General features: G+C 47.2%; 1 protein-coding gene across 1 annotated transcript; it reads left to right on the plus strand.

Moving 5' to 3' along the window:
• The first annotated feature begins 363 nt into the window (after positions 1 to 363).
• CD5L (CD5 molecule like) lies at positions 364 to 17,970 on the plus strand. The gene is made up of 8 exons (NM_001243468.1): positions 364 to 542; positions 3,986 to 4,012; positions 7,498 to 7,818; positions 9,897 to 10,217; positions 12,330 to 12,650; positions 13,984 to 14,298; positions 15,372 to 15,689; positions 17,144 to 17,970. The coding sequence occupies exons 1-8, from the start codon at positions 515 to 517 to the stop codon at positions 17,149 to 17,151; spliced, it is 1,659 nt and encodes a 552-aa protein (NP_001230397.1). The 5' UTR covers positions 364 to 514; the 3' UTR covers positions 17,152 to 17,970.
• Positions 17,971 to 18,410: the final 440 nt, after the last annotated feature.

Consider the following 18,410-nt stretch of genomic DNA (forward strand, 5'->3'; position numbering starts at 1 on the left):
CAGATATAAGTGATATCATATGGTATTTGTCTTTTTCTTTCTGACTTACTTCACTGAGTATGAGAGTCTCTAGTTCCATCCATGTTGCTGCAAGCATTGCTTAAACTTCTGATGTGAAATGGCCCCGTTCTCGGTTCTTGCCTTTCCTTATGGCAGTTGTTTCCCCTGTTTGTATAGTGAAAGGACTGAAGCAGAGATCAATGGAGCTGGGGGTGGAGCAGAACTGAGTCATAACAGCCTGGGAGATTTTGTTTGTTTTCTTTTGTTTTCAGCATCTTTCTGCCAATTCCTGTCACCTCCCTTCCTCTGGGGACATGCTGAGTTCAGCACGTCCAACTCTATCAGTTCTGCCCCTTGAGCCCATTGGTTTCTGGTCATCTGATAAAGCCTCCACTGCCCAGGGGCCTTCCTCCCTCCCTCCACGCAGCACGCTTGCAGCCAGAGCTGAATATTGCTGTTCTGGGGCCTTCCTCCAGCCTCAAATTTCAACTCACCGTCTTCAGTTACCAGGGTCATGGCCCTGCTAGTCTTCTTGCTCCTTGGTGAGTAGTCCTGCTCCCGTTGGTCTAGGCTTCAGAGTCCTCTGGGACTTTGATTGGGGGAATCCTCTCCCTGCCCATTTGGGGCAGATCTAGGTATCCTTCAAGAAGAGGCTCCTCCCTGCTCTCTTCCTTTCTCTATATCTGGCAATTGCTCTAAATTCAAAAAAGTCACATTAAGTATACCCAAGTTATAACACAATTTATAATCTACCTTAATTACCAGAAAATTTTGTATTTCCCTGTATTTGCTCTGACAATTTTCTTTTTTCTTTATTTGCACCCGTGGCACATGGAGGTTCAAAGGCTAGGGGGTCCAATCAGAGTTGTAACCGCCAGCCTACATCGCAGCCACAGCAACATGGGATCTGAGCCATGTCTGTGACCTACACCACAGCTCACAGCAATACCGGATCCTTAACCCACTGATCGAGGCGAAGGATTGTATCCTCATGGTTGCTAGTCAGGTTTATTAACTGCTAAGCCATGATGGGAACTTCTGACAAATTTCTAATAATTTATCCCATTCCCTTTTTACATAAATATTCCTGGAGTTCCTTTCATGGCTCAGCTGTTAATGAACCAGAACCAACTAGGATCCATGAGGATGCAGGTCTGATCCCTGGCCTCACTCAGTGGGTTAAGGATCAGGCTTTGCCATGAGCTGTGGTGTAGGTCGCAGACACGGCTTGGATCCCACGTGGCTGCGGCTGTGGCATAGGCTGGCAGCTGTAGCTCCGATTCGAACCCTATCTTGGGAACTTCCATATGCTGCGGGTGCGACCCTAAAGAGTGAAAACAAAAATTCCTGAATGCACTCTTCATGAAAAGACAAACAGGTGGGCCATAGGTTGCTAGCAGCAGGTAGAGCAAGAAAAAGAAGTGGAACAGGACAGACATCTTCATTGGTCATATGGTACAGTTTCCCTATAATGCTTCCCCAGTTTCCTCCAGTTCTGTGTTGCTTAGAATAATTTAGAGTAAATAGGGGTTTTGAAATCAAAAAGACTTGAGTTTCAATCCTTGCTCTTTGATTTCTTAGCTGTCTGATTTTTTTTTTAATTTATTGAAATACTGTGAATTTTCAATGTTGTATTAATTCTGCTGTATGGCAAAGTGACTCAGATATGTGTGTGTGTATATATATATCTTTTCACATTCTTTTCCTTTATAATTTATTACCAGATATTGAGTATTGTTCCCTGTGGTAGACAGTAGGGACCATGTTGGTTATCCTAGCTATCTGAATTTGTAAGTGTTTATGTCTCTCTGAAATCTTGTTCTCATCTATGAGATAAAGATAATATTATGTTCCTCAGAGACTTGTTTGTTTTCATAAGATGACGATGCCGGCTAGGTCCCTTGCCTAATCAAGCCCATTCATTTTATGATCTTGATGATCCAGTGCATCATTGAAGCCTACACTGGTCTTTTAATTAGGCATTTATGTGTTCTATGCAGGGTGCTGGCCATATTCTTTCTTTCTTTCTTTTTTTTTTAAGGGCCACACTGGTGGCATATGGAAGTTCCCAGGCTAGGTGTTAAACTGGAGCTGTAGCTGCCAGACTATGCCATAGCCACACCAATGCCAGATCCGAGCTGCCACTGCAACCTGCACTACAGCTCACCACAGCAAGCCAGATCCTTAACTCACGAAGCAAGGCCAGGGATCAGACCCACATCCTCATGGATATTAGTCGGGTTCATTACTTCTGAGCCACAACGGCAACTCTGATATTCTTAAACATCTGTATATCACCTATACCACCTCACAGCTAGCCCCACCCATCATGAACATACTATTGAATCTCCCAGGCTTACTTTCACTCCCACCTCCTTCATGAAGCCCATCTGATCTGTGATACCTATAGTTAAGGACTCTGCTACAGAGGCTTTCAAGTCACTTTTGGGCTGTATCACCTTCACACTTGCAGGTCAGGCTCATCACATTCAGCTTTCTTTGCATGCACACGTGTTTTGTGTTCTTTTCTAGACATGTGGGGTGTTACGTATAATATAACCTTGAGTTTTAGGCAATTTCAGACAAGGTCTCATTGAGTCTGGGGTGGACATATCTGGAGGATAAAGGGCCAGGTGTTATTAAGAAGCTAATTTGAAATCAAATGAAGGAAGAGTTTCAGGACAAGCCATTGAAACACTTGGATGTGTTTTAAAAGATCTAGGCTAGAAATGCAAAGACATAGGCTCCTTCAGAAAGATGATCCTCTAAGTTGGGGTGGTGGTGAGAAGGATGGTGAGTTCTGCAGTTCAAAATGCCTAGGGCACAGTGACCACTGAGAGTCACAGGGCTTAGGACTCTCACTATGGTTTTAGGAGAGGGCCTCATGGATAGAAGAGTTCCCTCACATGGAGATCTGGTGGTAAGAAGCTCTGATGTTTCAAAGATGTGTTGGTACTCAAACCTAGAAATTTGGAACTAAACGTAGAACTGCTTTCTGACCTGTTAAGCAAGTCAGGGAAACCCACAGCCCATAAACTAAAAATGGATTTTACTTTTTAATTTTTTATTTTATCGTATTTTTTTAGGGCCGCACCCACGGCATATGGAAGTTCCCAGGCTAGGGGTGGAATCGAGCTAGAGCCACAGAAATAGCAACAGTCACAGCAACAGCAATGCCAGATCTGAACCAAGTCTGTAACCTACACTATAGCTCATTGCAATCCCGGATCCTTAACCCATTGAGCAAGGCAAGGGATCGTACCCACGTCCTCATGGAAATTAGTTGCCTTCTTTACTGCTGAGCCACAATGGGAATTCCTTTTTTTCATTTTGCAGCTCAGATTTAATCTCTGATCCAGGAACTTCCATATGCTACTAGTTGAGCCACAATGGGAATTCCTTTTTTTCATTTTGCAGCTCAGATTTAATCTCTGATCCAGGAACTTCCATATGCTAAGGGTGTGGCCATATAACTAACTAACTAAATAAATAAATGCAGTTAGTCAGTGATCCCAGACAAATCCTGCCCTTGCCCCTCCTCTCCGTGCTCTCCCCCTATGACAGCTTTATCTTCCCCACCCAGTGCATCTTCCCAGTGGCCTCCAGCATGCTTTCCTCTTGAGCCCTGGGGTTGCATCACTGCACTTCCACTTTAAGTGGTTATCGCCAATCGATCTAATTGACTAGACTAGAAACCAAAATCTATCCACGCCTGGGGGAGAGCCAACCTCAGATGTCAAGGGAACATGGTGGGTCAGGGAGCTGTGGTAGAACAGGTCTTTGTGGTTCCGATTCAGTGTCCATGTCTCCTTTGAGCCTTCTAGAAGGCAAAGGTCCCAACCAGGACTGACTTAGGAGGCTCTATATCTACCACTCTACCTGTCCCACAAAGGTTGGCAAGGCTCTCCGGAGAGATGTGTTTTTGAACGAAACCTTGGACATTGATTGCATGGTCTCATCATTCACTTCTTTCTTTTCTCCTCAGCCTTTTTCACCGGACCTGCTCAATTTGGTAAGAGTTTTGGGGGCCTAGGAGGGAGGACTGTAACCGCTGGAGAGAGGAAAATTGGAAGCTTCCAGGGCCGTGGAGAGAGGCTCTGGTTCCAAACAGCCCCAGATCTCCTTTCTGGTTTCCCAACCCACCCACTGAATCTTATGAGGGTAGATTTCCACTTAGAACAGACTTGGGTGGCTGAGCATGCAAGGGGATTCCTCCCCACTTGGCGCTTGTGGCCCCGGAGTCTTGGCCACCTCTAAGGAGCAGGTGGCTTTGTTTCAGGCTCAGGAGGCACCTCCCCCACTTGTGGGCATATCTGGGGGATAAACTTCCTTTTGCTCTGCTGAGGTCCACCACCTCCAGGTCCCTCTGCCAGCTTTCATGGTGTCTTTGAACTAGAGCTGCATCAGCCTCTGAGCAGCACATGGCTTCACCAGCTGAGGGCAGGGGGTGGTCGGGGGATATCAGCCACCACTGCCCCCTCCTCTGCGAGAAGGAGGAGTAGCAGGAGTCATTGGGCTGGGCACAAACTGCTCAACTGGGGGAGCTGCACAGAGAGTTCATCTGTGGGAGAGGAAGGCTCTGATGGTCCAGACTCAAGGGGGTCGGTTGTGGATTATCAGTTTCTTTGCCATTATCCCTTGAGCCTATTTTTCTCTGGATGGTAGAGTCTTTACCAGAGAGGGGCAGCTACAAACTCTGCTATGAATGTGGAGGATCTTACACCCTGCTGGATGCAATTTGAGCCCTGTTTCTCAGTCTCCTCCAACATTCAGGGTCCTTGGTCTTTTTTCTCTGGCCTCCAGCACCATCCCTCATTGCCAGTGCCGGGAGACAATGGCTCTCTAAGGCCTTCCCACATCCCAGGATGTTGCTCCTCTACCCCTGGGGCCCTCTCCAGCCCTCAGCTAATAGAGCCACCTGAAACAATGCCTGAGATGAGCTGTTCTTCTCTCTGGCTTCAAATCTTTCTCAGCCCTTCTTTCCCTCAAGCTGGATTTCTTTGATACTTCTTCTATGTCTTTCCTTTCTTTCGTACATATTTCTTCTTTCTTAAGGGGTGTTCTGGTCCTCCACTCCATGGAAGATGAAAGCCAGAATTTTATAAATCAAAATTACATAACTCATGGGTGATCTTGATAGCTAATATTTGTTGGAGTAGACAAAACTGCCTATGCAGACCCTCATCTTAGTTACAATGACCCCAAAGCCATTTCTAGGCGCCTCTTCTGGAATTATATATATGTGCCTTAAACGTAGCTGTGCAAAAAAGGGAAACTTTTCCTAGTTTTCTTATGGTTTTATTTTAATAATTTTTTTTTTGTCTTTTTGCTATTTCTTGGGCCGCTCCTGCGGCATATGGAGGTTCCCAGGCTAGGGGTCGAATCGGAGCTGTAGTCACCGGCCTACACCAGAGCCACAGCAACACGGGATCCGAGCCGCGTCTGCAACCTACACCACAGCTCACGGCAACGCCGGATTGTTAACCCACTGAGCAAGGGCAGGGACCGAACCCGCAACCTCATGGTTCCTAGTCGGATTCGTTAACCACTCCGGGAACTCCTATGGTTTTATTTTAATTCCTATTTCTAACCTCCATTCCTCATGTTGCTTTCTACAAGAATTTATGGAGGAAACAGAGAGAAACAAAAACAAATGAGCAAACCAAAGAAACTTCTCAATGCAATCAGCCAGGTCAGAAGTTCCCACTGTGGTGCAACAGGATCGGCTGTGTCTCTGGCACACCAGGACTGAGGTTCAGTGCCCTGCCTGGCACAGTGGGTTAAAGGATCTGGTGTTATTGCAGCTGCAGCGTAGGTCAAAAGTATGGTTCAGATCTGATCCCTGACCCAGGGACTCCACTGGATGTGGGCAGCCAAAAATTAAAAATAAAAATGAAGATAAAATAAATCAGCCAGGTCAGTTTCCAAACTCAGCAATGTCCTCTGGGGTCGATGCCCAGATCTAGGGCGTTTGTGCAGAGCTGAGAGAGGGTAGTCAGGGGAAAATCTGCTCTAAGGAAATCATATTCCATCCACGCAGGCACCGGTCATTCTGCGGGGCCCCTGTTGTCGTAAGTCACACAGAGCACCAGTCCATATGTGGCCCCTCCAGGTGCACCAGAAATTCTCCATGGAGGGGTGGCACAGTTAGGTCTTTATCACCAGGTCCCTGTGGGGTTGAGGACACTTGGTGGGATGGCCTCAAGCCTATGGAATATAATGTCCTTGAGGGCAGAAATGCCGATGACCTTGCTCACCCCTGCTCTCAGAGTGCATAGAACAGTGCCTGGAATGTCGTTGCCAGAAGCTTGCTTCCTGATGGGCTCTTCCCTGGTGTCCCTACACAGCCTTCTCTATGCTCCATCTGAGTCTTGGTAGAAGGGAGAGACTTTCTCTTATCTTTCCACCTCCATGGTTTTAGTCAAGAAGTAGAAACAAGTCCTAGATTCCTCAGCACTTCCCTGGAGACTGTGTGAAGCCTCTCTCCTACTCCCAACCCATAGAATCCTCTAGACTCGGTTTCGGGGCTTTGAGGCTGTGTGGCTCTGACTTGTTCCTTGCCCAGTGCTCTCTGTCTTTCCTCTGATCTGGGCTCTTGAACAGGGGGAATATCATAGGAAGTAGCAAGGATGGGGAGGAATGGACCATTGCTATAGAGAGAGGGAGGCAAGTCGTTCAACCCAAATTATTTTAGGTCATTCTGCCTCCCTCTAGCTGCCATGGGAGAAGACAGTGTCACAAATAAGAACTCAAGAGATATCTCTGCACTCGTGGTCTGACCTGGGGCTTCCACTCTTTGACAGTGTTACCATTTGACTTTGAGTTTCACAAGAAATATTTGCTTTATCAGTGAGATAGTGGGGTGGAGTTGATAATCTCTACAGACTTCGGATCCTGACCACCAGTGTTTCCAAAATCTACTGGACATTCAGAGAAGCTTTGTCTTAATTTTTAAACTCAAGAGTCAGCAGGCATATCCAGGATTCTGGAAGTGGATTTTCTTGATAAGGTACAATGCAGAGTGTGGTAGAACCAGAACCCAGAGATGGAGTCCTGTAGCAACTCTTCTTCCTCTTACCTTTTGATACCTCCTTTCTCCTTCCTTAAACTTCCACACCCTGCAATTGGTGGAAGAGTTCTCAGAACACTGTGTACATGCCTGAGTATGCTCTGGGCTCCTCCCAGACCTCCAGCCAACATCTTTTTTTTTTTTTTTTTTTGTCTTTTTGCTCTTTCTTGGGCAGCTCCCGTGGCATGTAGAGGTTCCCAGGCTAGGGGTTGAATCGGAGCTGTAGCTGCCAGCCTATGCCAGAGCCACAGCAACGATGGATCCGAGCCGTGTCTGCAACCTACACCACAGCTCATGGCAAGGCTGGATCCTTAACCCATTGAGCAAGGGCAGGGACCAAACCCGAAACCTCATGGTTCCTAGTCCGATTCGGTAACCACAGCTCCACGACGGGAACTCCCTCCAGCCAACATCTTGTTTCTTTGCAGAGTCTTCATCCACAGTGCGACTGGTGGGAGGTCCCCATCGCTGTGAAGGCCGGGTGGAAGTGCAACAGAATGGCGAGTGGGGTACCGTGTGCGATGATGGCTGGGGCATGGAAGACGTGGCTGTGGTGTGCCGGGAGCTGAACTGTGGAGAAGCCAAGTGGACACCGAGTGGTACTCTATATACACCATCGACAGACAAAGACCAAAAAGTCTTCCTCCAAGAAGTCATCTGCCAAGGGCATGAACTGAACCTGTCTCAGTGTGACCAAGTGGAAGTTTTTGATTGCACCCACGATGAGGATGCAGGGGCACAGTGTGAGAGTGAGTATGGCAGGGCTCAAAGACTGTCTGCTAGCTGCTCATACTGCACATGGCTGCCCCTTTCCTTCTTCTTCACCATGACTTCACACAATGGCCACTGGTTCCTTGTCCTTCACATCTCACACTTTCTCAATTGTGGGCAGTGGAGGAAACATTATCCTTCCCTGGAATTTTCACTCCTTCATGACTGACCTAATGCTTTTCTCTCGGTTTCAGTCTTTAGGAGAACCTGCTTCTCTTCACACACATGCACAGATCCAACAAACACTAAACGTTTATTAAAAAGCATATGCTGTATTAGGAGCTCAGAATGGAGTTCTAGGGAAGAAATGAGCTTGCGAAGTGAAATATATGCTTTTTTGGTTAAGGCAGGAGTCTATTTTCTAGCTAGGAGATGCGCATGCAAAACTAACACACACCAACTGTGTATAAATGAGAATGTTGCTATTGTTTTATTATTTTATTCCAATCCTATATTTGTTTTCTATGTATACATAATTTCTCTCTTTATGTATATTTCCTCCACCAGTAGACTGTGACCTGGCTTAGAACTAGTCCATGTCTTCTCTTTGTCAAGCCACAGTTGTCTATTGAAGGAAAAATCACCAAATATTTGTACCTTGATACTGAAGTCTCATTCCTGTTTCTTAGAAACTGCCATTCAGATCTGATCCCTGACCTGAGAACCTCATAAGTCATGGGGCAGCCAAAAAAAAAAAAAAAAAAAAAAGCCGTAAAATGACATCAGCCAGGTCAGTTTCCTAACTGAACCACTTTTTGGTTCTGGGGATAATACCTACAGTGTAGCGGGTCTATAGAAATCATATTCCATCCATGCAGGCACCGGTCATTCTGCGGGGCCCCTGTTGTCGTAAGTCTCACAGTTCCTAGTCCAAGGGCCACAGAGCACCAGTCCATATGTGGCCCCTCCAGGTGCACCAGAAATTCTCCATGGAGGGGTGGCACAGTTAGGTCTTTATCACCAGGTCCCTGTGGGGTTGAGGACACTTGGTGGGATGGCCTCAAGCCTATGGAATATAATGTCCTTGAGGGCAGAAATGCCGATGACCTTGCTCACCCCTGCTCTCAGAGTGCATAGAACAGTGCCTGGAATGTCGTTGCCAGAAGCTTGCTTCCTGATGGGCTCTTCCCTGGTGTCCCTACACAGCCTTCTCTATGCTCCATCTGAGTCTTGGTAGAAGGGAGAGACTTTCTCTTATCTTTCCACCTCCATGGTTTTAGTCAAGAAGTAGAAACAAGTCCTAGATTCCTCAGCACTTCCCTGGAGACTGTGTGAAGCCTCTCTCCTACTCCCAACCCATAGAATCCTCTAGACTCGGTTTCGGGGCTTTGAGGCTGTGTGGCTCTGACTTGTTCCTTGCCCAGTGCTCTCTGTCTTTCCTCTGATCTGGGCTCTTGAACAGAGGGAATATGATAGGCTGTAGCGAGGATGGGGAGGAATGCACCCTTGCTAGAGAGAGAGAGAGAGAGAGAGAGAGAGAGAGAGAGAGAGAGAGATAGTGGGAGAGAGAGAGAGAAGTTGTTCAGGCCAAATGAGGTTCAGGCACTCTGCCTCTATCTCACTTCCATGGGAGGAGAGAGAAGCATGAGGAAGAAAGCACACAGCAGATATCTCTGCACTCATGGTCTGACCTGGGGCTTCCACTCTCTGACCATGAGACCCTATGATCCTCTATGTCATGAGACTCCTTTTCTTCATTGCAGTAGTGGGGGTGGACTCGATGATCTCTCTAGAGCCTTCTAATCCTGACCAGCAGCGATTCTGAAAACTGCTGGATGTTCAGGCAGCCCTCCTCTTCATCTTCAAACTCGAAAGCCAGCAGTCATAGCTGGGTGTCTGGAGGTGGAGTTTCTTGATAGGGTACAATGCAGAGTGTGGCAGAACCAGAACCCAGAGTCGGGGTTCCGAAGCTCCTCTTCCCTTTTGATGCCTCCTTTCTCAGCCCTCAAATTTCCACAACTTGTGAGGGGTAGAGAGTTCCCAGGACGCTGTGTACAAGCCCGAGTACTCTCTAGGCTCCTCCCAGACCTCCAGCCGATATCTCATTTCTTTGCAGAACCTTCACTCACAGTGCGACTGGCAGGAGGTCCCCATCGCTGCGAAGGCCGGGTGGAAGTGCAGCAGAATGGCGAGTGGCATACCATGTGCCATGCTGGCTGGGGCATGGAGGAAGCGGCTGTGGTGTGCCGGGAGCTGAACTGTGGAGAAGCCAAGGGGACACCACGTGGTACTGCATATGAACCATCAACAGGCACAGACCAAAAAGTCCTCATGCAAGAGGTCATCTGCCAAGGGCATGAATTGAACCTGACTGCGTGTGAGCCAGTGGATATTTTTGATTGTTTCCATAATGAAGGTGCAGGGGTGCAGTGTGAAAGTGAGTATGGCAGGGCTCAAGGCCTGTCTGCCAGCTGCCCACAGCTCACATGACCACTCTTTGTCCTTCTTCTTCACCATGAACGCCACACAGTGGCCGTTGGCTCCCTGTCCTTCACACCTCATGCTTTCTCAATTGTGGGCAGTGGAGACAAGCATTAGCCTCCCCTGGAGTTGTCACTCCTTCATGATTGACCTAACCCTTCTCTCTGGTTACAATTGTTACGAGAACCTGCTTCTTTTTTGCCCACGCATGTATAGATGCAAGAAACACCAAGCACTTGTTAAATATCGATGCTGTATCAGGAGCTTGGGGTGGAGTTATAGGTAAGAAATGAGCTTGCAAAGTATACTGTATGCCTTTTCAGTTCTCAGGGAGTCTAGTCTCTAGCTAGGAGATGCGCATGCAAAACCAACACACACCACCTGTGTGTACCTAATTGCTCTTCTATGGCTTTCTTTTATTCCCAGCTCAGATTTGCTTTATATGTCTTCATAATACCTCTCTGTGTGTATACTTCCCCCTGCATTAGACTGTGACTCAGCTGAGGACCAGCCCATGTCTTCTCTTTGTCACCCCACGGTTTTCTATCGACGGAACCATCACTAGATAACTGTCCCCTGATACTGAGGTCTCATTCCTATTTCCTGGTAACTACGGTACAGATCTGATCCCTGACCCGGGCACCCCACATGCCATGGGGCAGCCAAAACATAAAAATAAAGTATCACAAAATCAGCCAGGTCTGTTTCCTAACTCAGCCACTTCTCATGGGGTTGATGCCGAGATCTAGGGCGTTTGTGCAGAGCTGAGAGAGGGTAGTCAGGGGAAAATCTGCTCTAAGGAAATCATATTCCATCCACGCAGGCACCGGTCATTCTGCGGGGCCCCTGTTGTCGTAAGTCTCACAGTTCCTAGTCCAATGGGCCACAGAGCACCAGTCCATATGTGGCCCCTCCAGGTGCACCAGAAATTCTCCATGGAGGGGTGGCACAGTTAGGTCTTTATCACCAGGTCCCTGTGGGGTTGAGGACACTTGGTGGGATGGCCTCAAGCCTATGGAATATAATGTCCTTGAGGGCAGAAATGCCGATGACCTTGCTCACCCCTGCTCTCAGAGTGCATAGAACAGTGCCTGGAATGTCGTTGCCAGAAGCTTGCTTCCTGATGGGCTCTTCCCTGGTGTCCCTACACAGCCTTCTCTATGCTCCATCTGAGTCTTGGTAGAAGGGAGAGACTTTCTCTTATCTTTCCACCTCCATGGTTTTAGTCAAGAAGTAGAAACAAGTCCTAGATTCCTCAGCACTTCCCTGGAGACTGTGTGAAGCCTCTCTCCTACTCCCAACCCATAGAATCCTCTAGACTCGGTTTCGGGGCTTTGAGGCTGTGTGGCTCTGACTTGTTCCTTGCCCAGTGCTCTCTGTCTTTCCTCTGATCTGGGCTCTTGAACAGAGGGAATATGATAGGCTGTAGCGAGGATGGGGAGGAATGCACCCTTGCTAGAGAGAGAGAGAGAGAGAGAGAGAGAGAGAGAGAGAGAGAGAGAGAGAGATAGTGGGAGAGAGAGAGAGAAGTTGTTCAGGCCAAATGAGGTTCAGGCACTCTGCCTCTATCTCACTTCCATGGGAGGAGAGAGAAGCATGAGGAAGAAAGCACACAGCAGATATCTCTGCACTCATGGTCTGACCTGGGGCTTCCACTCTCTGACCATGAGACCCTATGATCCTCTATGTCATGAGACTCCTTTTCTTCATTGCAGTAGTGGGGGTGGACTCGATGATCTCTCTAGAGCCTTCTAATCCTGACCAGCAGCGATTCTGAAAACTGCTGGATGTTCAGGCAGCCCTCCTCTTCATCTTCAAACTCGAAAGCCAGCAGTCATAGCTGGGTGTCTGGAGGTGGAGTTTCTTGATAGGGTACAATGCAGAGTGTGGCAGAACCAGAACCCAGAGTCGGGGTTCCGAAGCTCCTCTTCCCTTTTGATGCCTCCTTTCTCAGCCCTCAAATTTCCACAACTTGTGAGGGGTAGAGAGTTCCCAGGACGCTGTGTACAAGCCCGAGTACTCTCTAGGCTCCTCCCAGACCTCCAGCCGATATCTCATTTCTTTGCAGAACCTTCACTCACAGTGCGACTGGCAGGAGGTCCCCATCGCTGCGAAGGCCGGGTGGAAGTGCAGCAGAATGGCGAGTGGCATACCATGTGCCATGCTGGCTGGGGCATGGAGGAAGCGGCTGTGGTGTGCCGGGAGCTGAACTGTGGAGAAGCCAAGGGGACACCACGTGGTACTGCATATGAACCATCAACAGGCACAGACCAAAAAGTCCTCATGCAAGAGGTCATCTGCCAAGGGCATGAATTGAACCTGACTGCGTGTGAGCCAGTGGATATTTTTGATTGTTTCCATAATGAAGGTGCAGGGGTGCAGTGTGAAAGTGAGTATGGCAGGGCTCAAGGCCTGTCTGCCAGCTGCCCACAGCTCACATGACCACTCTTTGTCCTTCTTCTTCACCATGAACCTCACACAATGGCCTTTGATTCCCTGTCTTTTACACTTTACACTTTCCTAATTGTGGGCAGTGGAGACAAACATTATCGTCCCTTGCAATTGTTACTCCTTCATTATTGAACTAATGCTTCTCTCTTGTTTTCCATCTTTATGAAAACCTGTACAGCACCAACAAACTGTGAACATTTGTTAATTAGCATATGCTCTTTCAGGAGCCCCAGGTTGATTTCTTTGGAAGAAATGAGCTTGCAAAGTATACTGTATGCCTTTTCAGTTCTCAGGGAGTCTAGTCTCTAGCTAGGAGATGCGCATGCAAAACCAACACACATCAACTGTGTATAAATAAATGCTGTTGCTATTGTTGTATTCTTTTAATCCCATCTCATATTTGCTTTCTATGTATCTAAAATTTCTCTCTGTCTGTATATTTCCTCCTCCGTTAGACTGTGACTTGTCTGAGGAATAGTCCTATATCTTCTCTTTGTCACTCCACATTTTTTGTATCAAAGGAACAATCACTAAATATTTGTACCTTGATACTGAGGCCTCATTCCTATTTTTAGAAAGATTGAGGGTTAGGAGCAGTAATCCGGTATTCTTGGGTGTTAATGCTGAATCTGAAGTAAAAATGTTTGGTCTTGGACACATTGTGCATGTTTTCATTGTATTTTATTATTATTATTATTATTAACATTTTTTCTTTTATGGCCCCATCTGTGGCCTGCAGAAATTCTCAGGCTTGGTTTTGAATAAAAGCTGCAAGCTGCAGCTGAGGCCTATGACACAGCCATGGCAACCCTGGAACTGAGCTATAACAGTGACCTACACTGAAGCTTCAGGCAATGCAGATCCTTAATTCACTGAGTGAGGCCTGGAATCAAAACCATATCTTCAATGATACTATGTCAGGTTCTTAACCCATTGAGTCACAATCAGAACTCCTTATTATTATGATTTTAAAATCTACACAATGTCTCTACCTGACTCTTATAACCAAAAGATTAGAATTCAAATGTGAAAATAATTTGAAAAAATAAAAATAGTACAGAAATAATTAGTGACTCAACTTGGACTTGAGAAATAACATTCTCTTCATTGATTTATTTATCCATTCTGTCATTAAGCATCTATTAGGCAGCACTAGGTACTGTAGCAGACATTGGACTAAAAACCAAGAATCGAGAGATGGGTGCATGGGACTCCGTTTTTGGGGACTGTGTTTTTCAGGGAACAGATATTTTCTCTTTCTTTTCCCACAGTGCTAGAGAATGTGAGGCTGGTTGGTGGTCCTAGGCGCTGTAAGGGGCGAGTGGAGGTGAAGCACCAAGGCAAATGGGGCACCGTGTGCAAAGCAGGCTGGAATCTCTCAGCCGTGAAGGTGGTGTGCCGGCAGCTGGGGTGTGGGAAGGCTCTGCTGACAAAAAGATGCTGCAGTACTACTCAGGGCCAAGGGCCTATCTGGCTGAGTGAGGTGTCATGCTCAGGACGAGAACTAAGCCTTCAGCGCTGCTCTTCTGGGATTTTGGGGAAGAATAACTGCACCCATGATGATGACATGTGTGTCGAATGTGAAGGTAATGCCTATAGGTCCAGGGACCAGGTTCATGCATAAACTTGATGAATTGGAATTCTATTCAACCAGTGTTTACCGAGAACTACCCACGTGTCGAATAACCATGGCAAAGTTGTTTAATTGTGCTGCTCATCAATCCTCTTGTTTTTAGTTTTTATTTTTATTTATTTATTTTTGTCTTTTTAGGGCCACTCCCTGGCATATGAGGTTCCCAGGCTAAGGGTCCCATTGGAGTTGTAGCTGCCAGCCTACACCTCAGTCACAGCAATGCCAGATCCAAGACATGACTGTGACCTACATCACAGCTCATGGCAATGCCTGTATCCATAACCCACTGAGCGAGACCAGGAATTGAACCTGTGTCCTCATGGATACTAGTCAGATTAATTTCTTCTGAGCCATGGCAGGAACTCCAATCCTCTTGTTTTTAAAATAGAGATAGTGAGATATGCCTTTGTATATAAAAGTGCTTTAAGTCAATATTAATTAATTAACTATATTAATATGATCTATTATTATATTGCATCCTACATTATAGGAGTAGGACACACAGGTCTAGGTGCCTGTTGGATTTTTTTTTTCTGTTTACAGACACACACTATGGCATATGGATGTTCACAGGCTAGGGATCACATCAGAGATGCAGCAGAGGGCTAGGCACAGCCACAGCAACACTGGATCCGAGGCACATCTTTGAGCTACACCACAGCTTACAGCAACTCTGGATCCTTAACCTACTGAGAGAGGACAGGGATCGAACATGCATCCACATGGACAATATGAAGTGTTCTTAACCCCTGGAACCACAGTGGAAACTCAGATTCTTCAAGTAAAAAGAAAACTACTAGAAAGTCATGTGTAAATATTATATTTTATTAAATATTTGATGGGAAAGTGAAAAGATCCTAGTTAAGGAAATGAACCTGGGCCACATGGATTGGAACCTAGAGAAAGGGCTATAACCACAGAAACACAGGTAGAGAGTTTCAAAGGGCTGATGGGATTTGACTGCGGATGTAGACGACCTTATGTTTTTCTTCTTTGCCTGTTTCTCTCCATTCACTGACCCTGCAGATCCCTTTGACTTGAGGCTGGTAGGAGGAGACACCAATTGCTCTGGGCGACTAGAGGTGCTGCACAAGGGCGAATGGGGCTCTGTCTGTGATGACGGCTGGGGAGAAGAAGAGGACCGGACGGTGTGCAAGCAGCTGGGCTGTGGGGAGTCCCTCTTCCCATCTGCCAAAATCCAGAAGTTTGGCCGTGGGGTTGGCCGCATCTGGCTGGATGATGTTCGGTGCTCGGGGAAGGAGAAGTCCCTAGAGCAGTGCCAACACAGGTTCTGGGGGCATCACGACTGCAACCACAAGGAGGATGTGGCTGTGATCTGTTCAGGTAAGCCCTGCAGATGGAATTCATGAGGACTGGCACGTAGGGAGGTGAAGAAGGGGGGCGTGGGTGAACTCTGGGGATAAGGGTCATTCTAGCAGCGCCACACCTCTGCCCACGGTAGTCACCTACTTTATGTGTACGTCAAGGGATTTGGTGGAGGCATTCTAGTAGTCAATAGAATGCTAATCTTAATTTGAAAAACTCCCTTACCTTATAGTTATTGAATGGGAGAATAAGAGGCGGGTTGAAAATTACTGAATTAATATCCTCATATTAAACGTGAAGATAGAACACTCAAAGAAAAGAAGCAACTTTCCCAAATCATAAACACTGCTTTGCAATGATAGAGCAGAACTAAAATGACTGGCCTTGACCCTTAGCTCAGGGAGTTGTCTTAGATGACCCAAACTCTCAAACTCAAAGTTCACCTCTGGAAGGTGGTCCCACCTCATTCTCTCTATGGTCACTCCCCAGATTCGAAGCTCCTCTGTGGGAACGGGGCAGGGGTAGGGGGCTCTTTGGGAGTGCCCGTGAGAGCGTCTTTGCAGAGAGGCTCAGATACCAGCTCTGGAGAACTGGAGAACTCAGAGGGATGAAGGCAGAAACCTTGTCCAATAGGAGCCAGGAAATGCAAGCCAGCAAGTCCCCCCTGGGTGACTGACTCAAGAGAGTTCCAGCTCGGAAGCCCCCCTCTTTGCAATCAGGGTGAGAAGCTGGTTACACAGGGCTGCTTGGTGAAACACTCAGTTATGGAAGTCGGGAAGAGCTGACAGTTGGCCAGCGATGTCAGGAGCAGTTAGTGCCTAGGGAAGGAGGGGTTTAGTGACAGAAGACTAGGGGTTGAGTCCTGCTACTGCCATTCTGAGGCTCTGTCATCTTGGGTAGTCACTTAACTGTTCAGGACTTCAATTATTTCATCTGTAAAAATGTCCCATGCCCTTGTGCCATTTTTTCCCTTGAAGAGTTTTATGATTGTGTGAGAGTAAGAAGCCTCAATAGATGTGAATACTGTGACTCTTGTGGGAGCTGCTTGACTGGGTCCCTGGGATACAGCACCAGATTTGAACTTGGCTCACATCAGTGTGAGATATGTGTATGACTAAGGTCTGGCAGGGCCCTTTTTTGGGGGGGAGGGCACAGCTGTAGCATATGGAAGTTCCCTGGCTAGGGGTGGAATTGGAGCTACAGCTGCTGGCCTACACCACAGCCACAGCAATGTGGGCTCCAAACCCCATCTGTAACCTACAGCAGAGCTCATGGCAATGCTGGATCCTTGACCCACTGAGCGAGGACAGGGATCAAACGAGTTGGGCTCGTTTCTGCTGAGCCACAACAGGAACTCCAGTTCTCTCTTTCTTATATTGAGATCCAATCCTCTTTTTTGGCCTCTTTGAGCTTGAAGGAAATAATTCCGTCTTGCAGGTCCCTAACCTTCCTATATGTTCTTCTCTTTACAGAACCATAGCCTGGACTTCATGATGCTCGACCAGACCCCAGCAAGCCCTGAGTGTCCTTTATTTCCTCATGGGCCCTGACTGGCCCAGTATGTGCACTGGGCCTGCAGGCTTTAGCCACCCCTCCCTCAGCCCCTCAGCAGGAGTCTAAACACTCTGCTTACACCTTGCTCTCAGAGCCAAGCCCCCTCACGGTTGCCTGGAGATAGGAGTTGTTGAATTCTCTCTTTCCAGGGAAGAGGAGCTCCCAGTCGCCCTCCCCTCACTGCTGATGCTTTGGCACTGGCTCTGGCCTCTCCTGTTTCTTCTCAACCAGGCTGGGAGTCCCCAGGCTTCTTTCTTTGAGCATGACAGGCCATTTCCAAGACCAGACCTCTGTCTGTAAAGAGCAGGAAAGGAATGAGACAACCAAAGGAACAGTTGACTGAAACTGCGGGGTAAACAATTACAGGGAACTGGGGGAAAGCTTGGAGTTTCTTGGGATTCTTTTTCTCAAGCTTCGGGTGATCACCACAATCAACATCTTATCATCCTCCTACTCCTTAGCAAGAGGAATCTCACAAATGAGTTTGAATTGACCCAAGGAGAAATGTTTTGGCTCTGGAGCTACCACTGGGGGAAGGGAAAGGAAGAGCTGCAGAGAGAGCGTTTGGGGACTCGTGGCAATCCTTCAGTTTGGGGTCTGCAAATCTGAGGGGAGACAGAATGACCCTGAGGAGGGAATCATGGCTGACTTCTAAAATTGACAACTTTAGACTCTGAGGCTATGCTGAGTGTCTGTAATGTGCTTACATTTATGCCTTCTAATAAAGTAGCTCTCACTGTCTCAACAGTTGCCTCCCTGTGTGATAGACTCCTTCTGCAGGAATGTCAGCAATGGCCTTTTAGGCAGGATCAGGTAGAAGAGAACCTGCCAGCAGATGCAATCATGCGTGTTAATATTGCTCTCTTTTATAGATGCAAAACTCTCTCCTTATTTCCTAGTGTGTGAAAATAGGTAGAAAAACCTAGCATCCAAGAAGAGAAGAACATGCCTTAACAGATACTTTGGGATCTGCTGTGTCTACTCAAAGAGATTTTGCCTTTATCTGATCAGGTTTCTTGGGTCTTCCTGATTTTCCCTGTAGACTAGTATTGTGTTCCCTCTAGCTCATAGGCTCCAGAATCCATCGTGGGTGGTCTTTTTCCATATACCACATAGACCATAAAATGAGAGGAAGCCCTTCAAGAGATACATAAAATAAGGAAACAGGTACACAGGAAGGAGCAT

The sequence above is a fragment of the Sus scrofa genome, chromosome 4, assembly GCF_054392235.1.
Source record: "Sus scrofa isolate SSC_HxYL_T2T_F1_AM1 chromosome 4, Sscrofa_HxYL_maternal_Yorkshire_Landrace_v2.0, whole genome shotgun sequence".
Lineage (NCBI taxonomy): Eukaryota > Metazoa > Chordata > Mammalia > Artiodactyla > Suidae > Sus > Sus scrofa.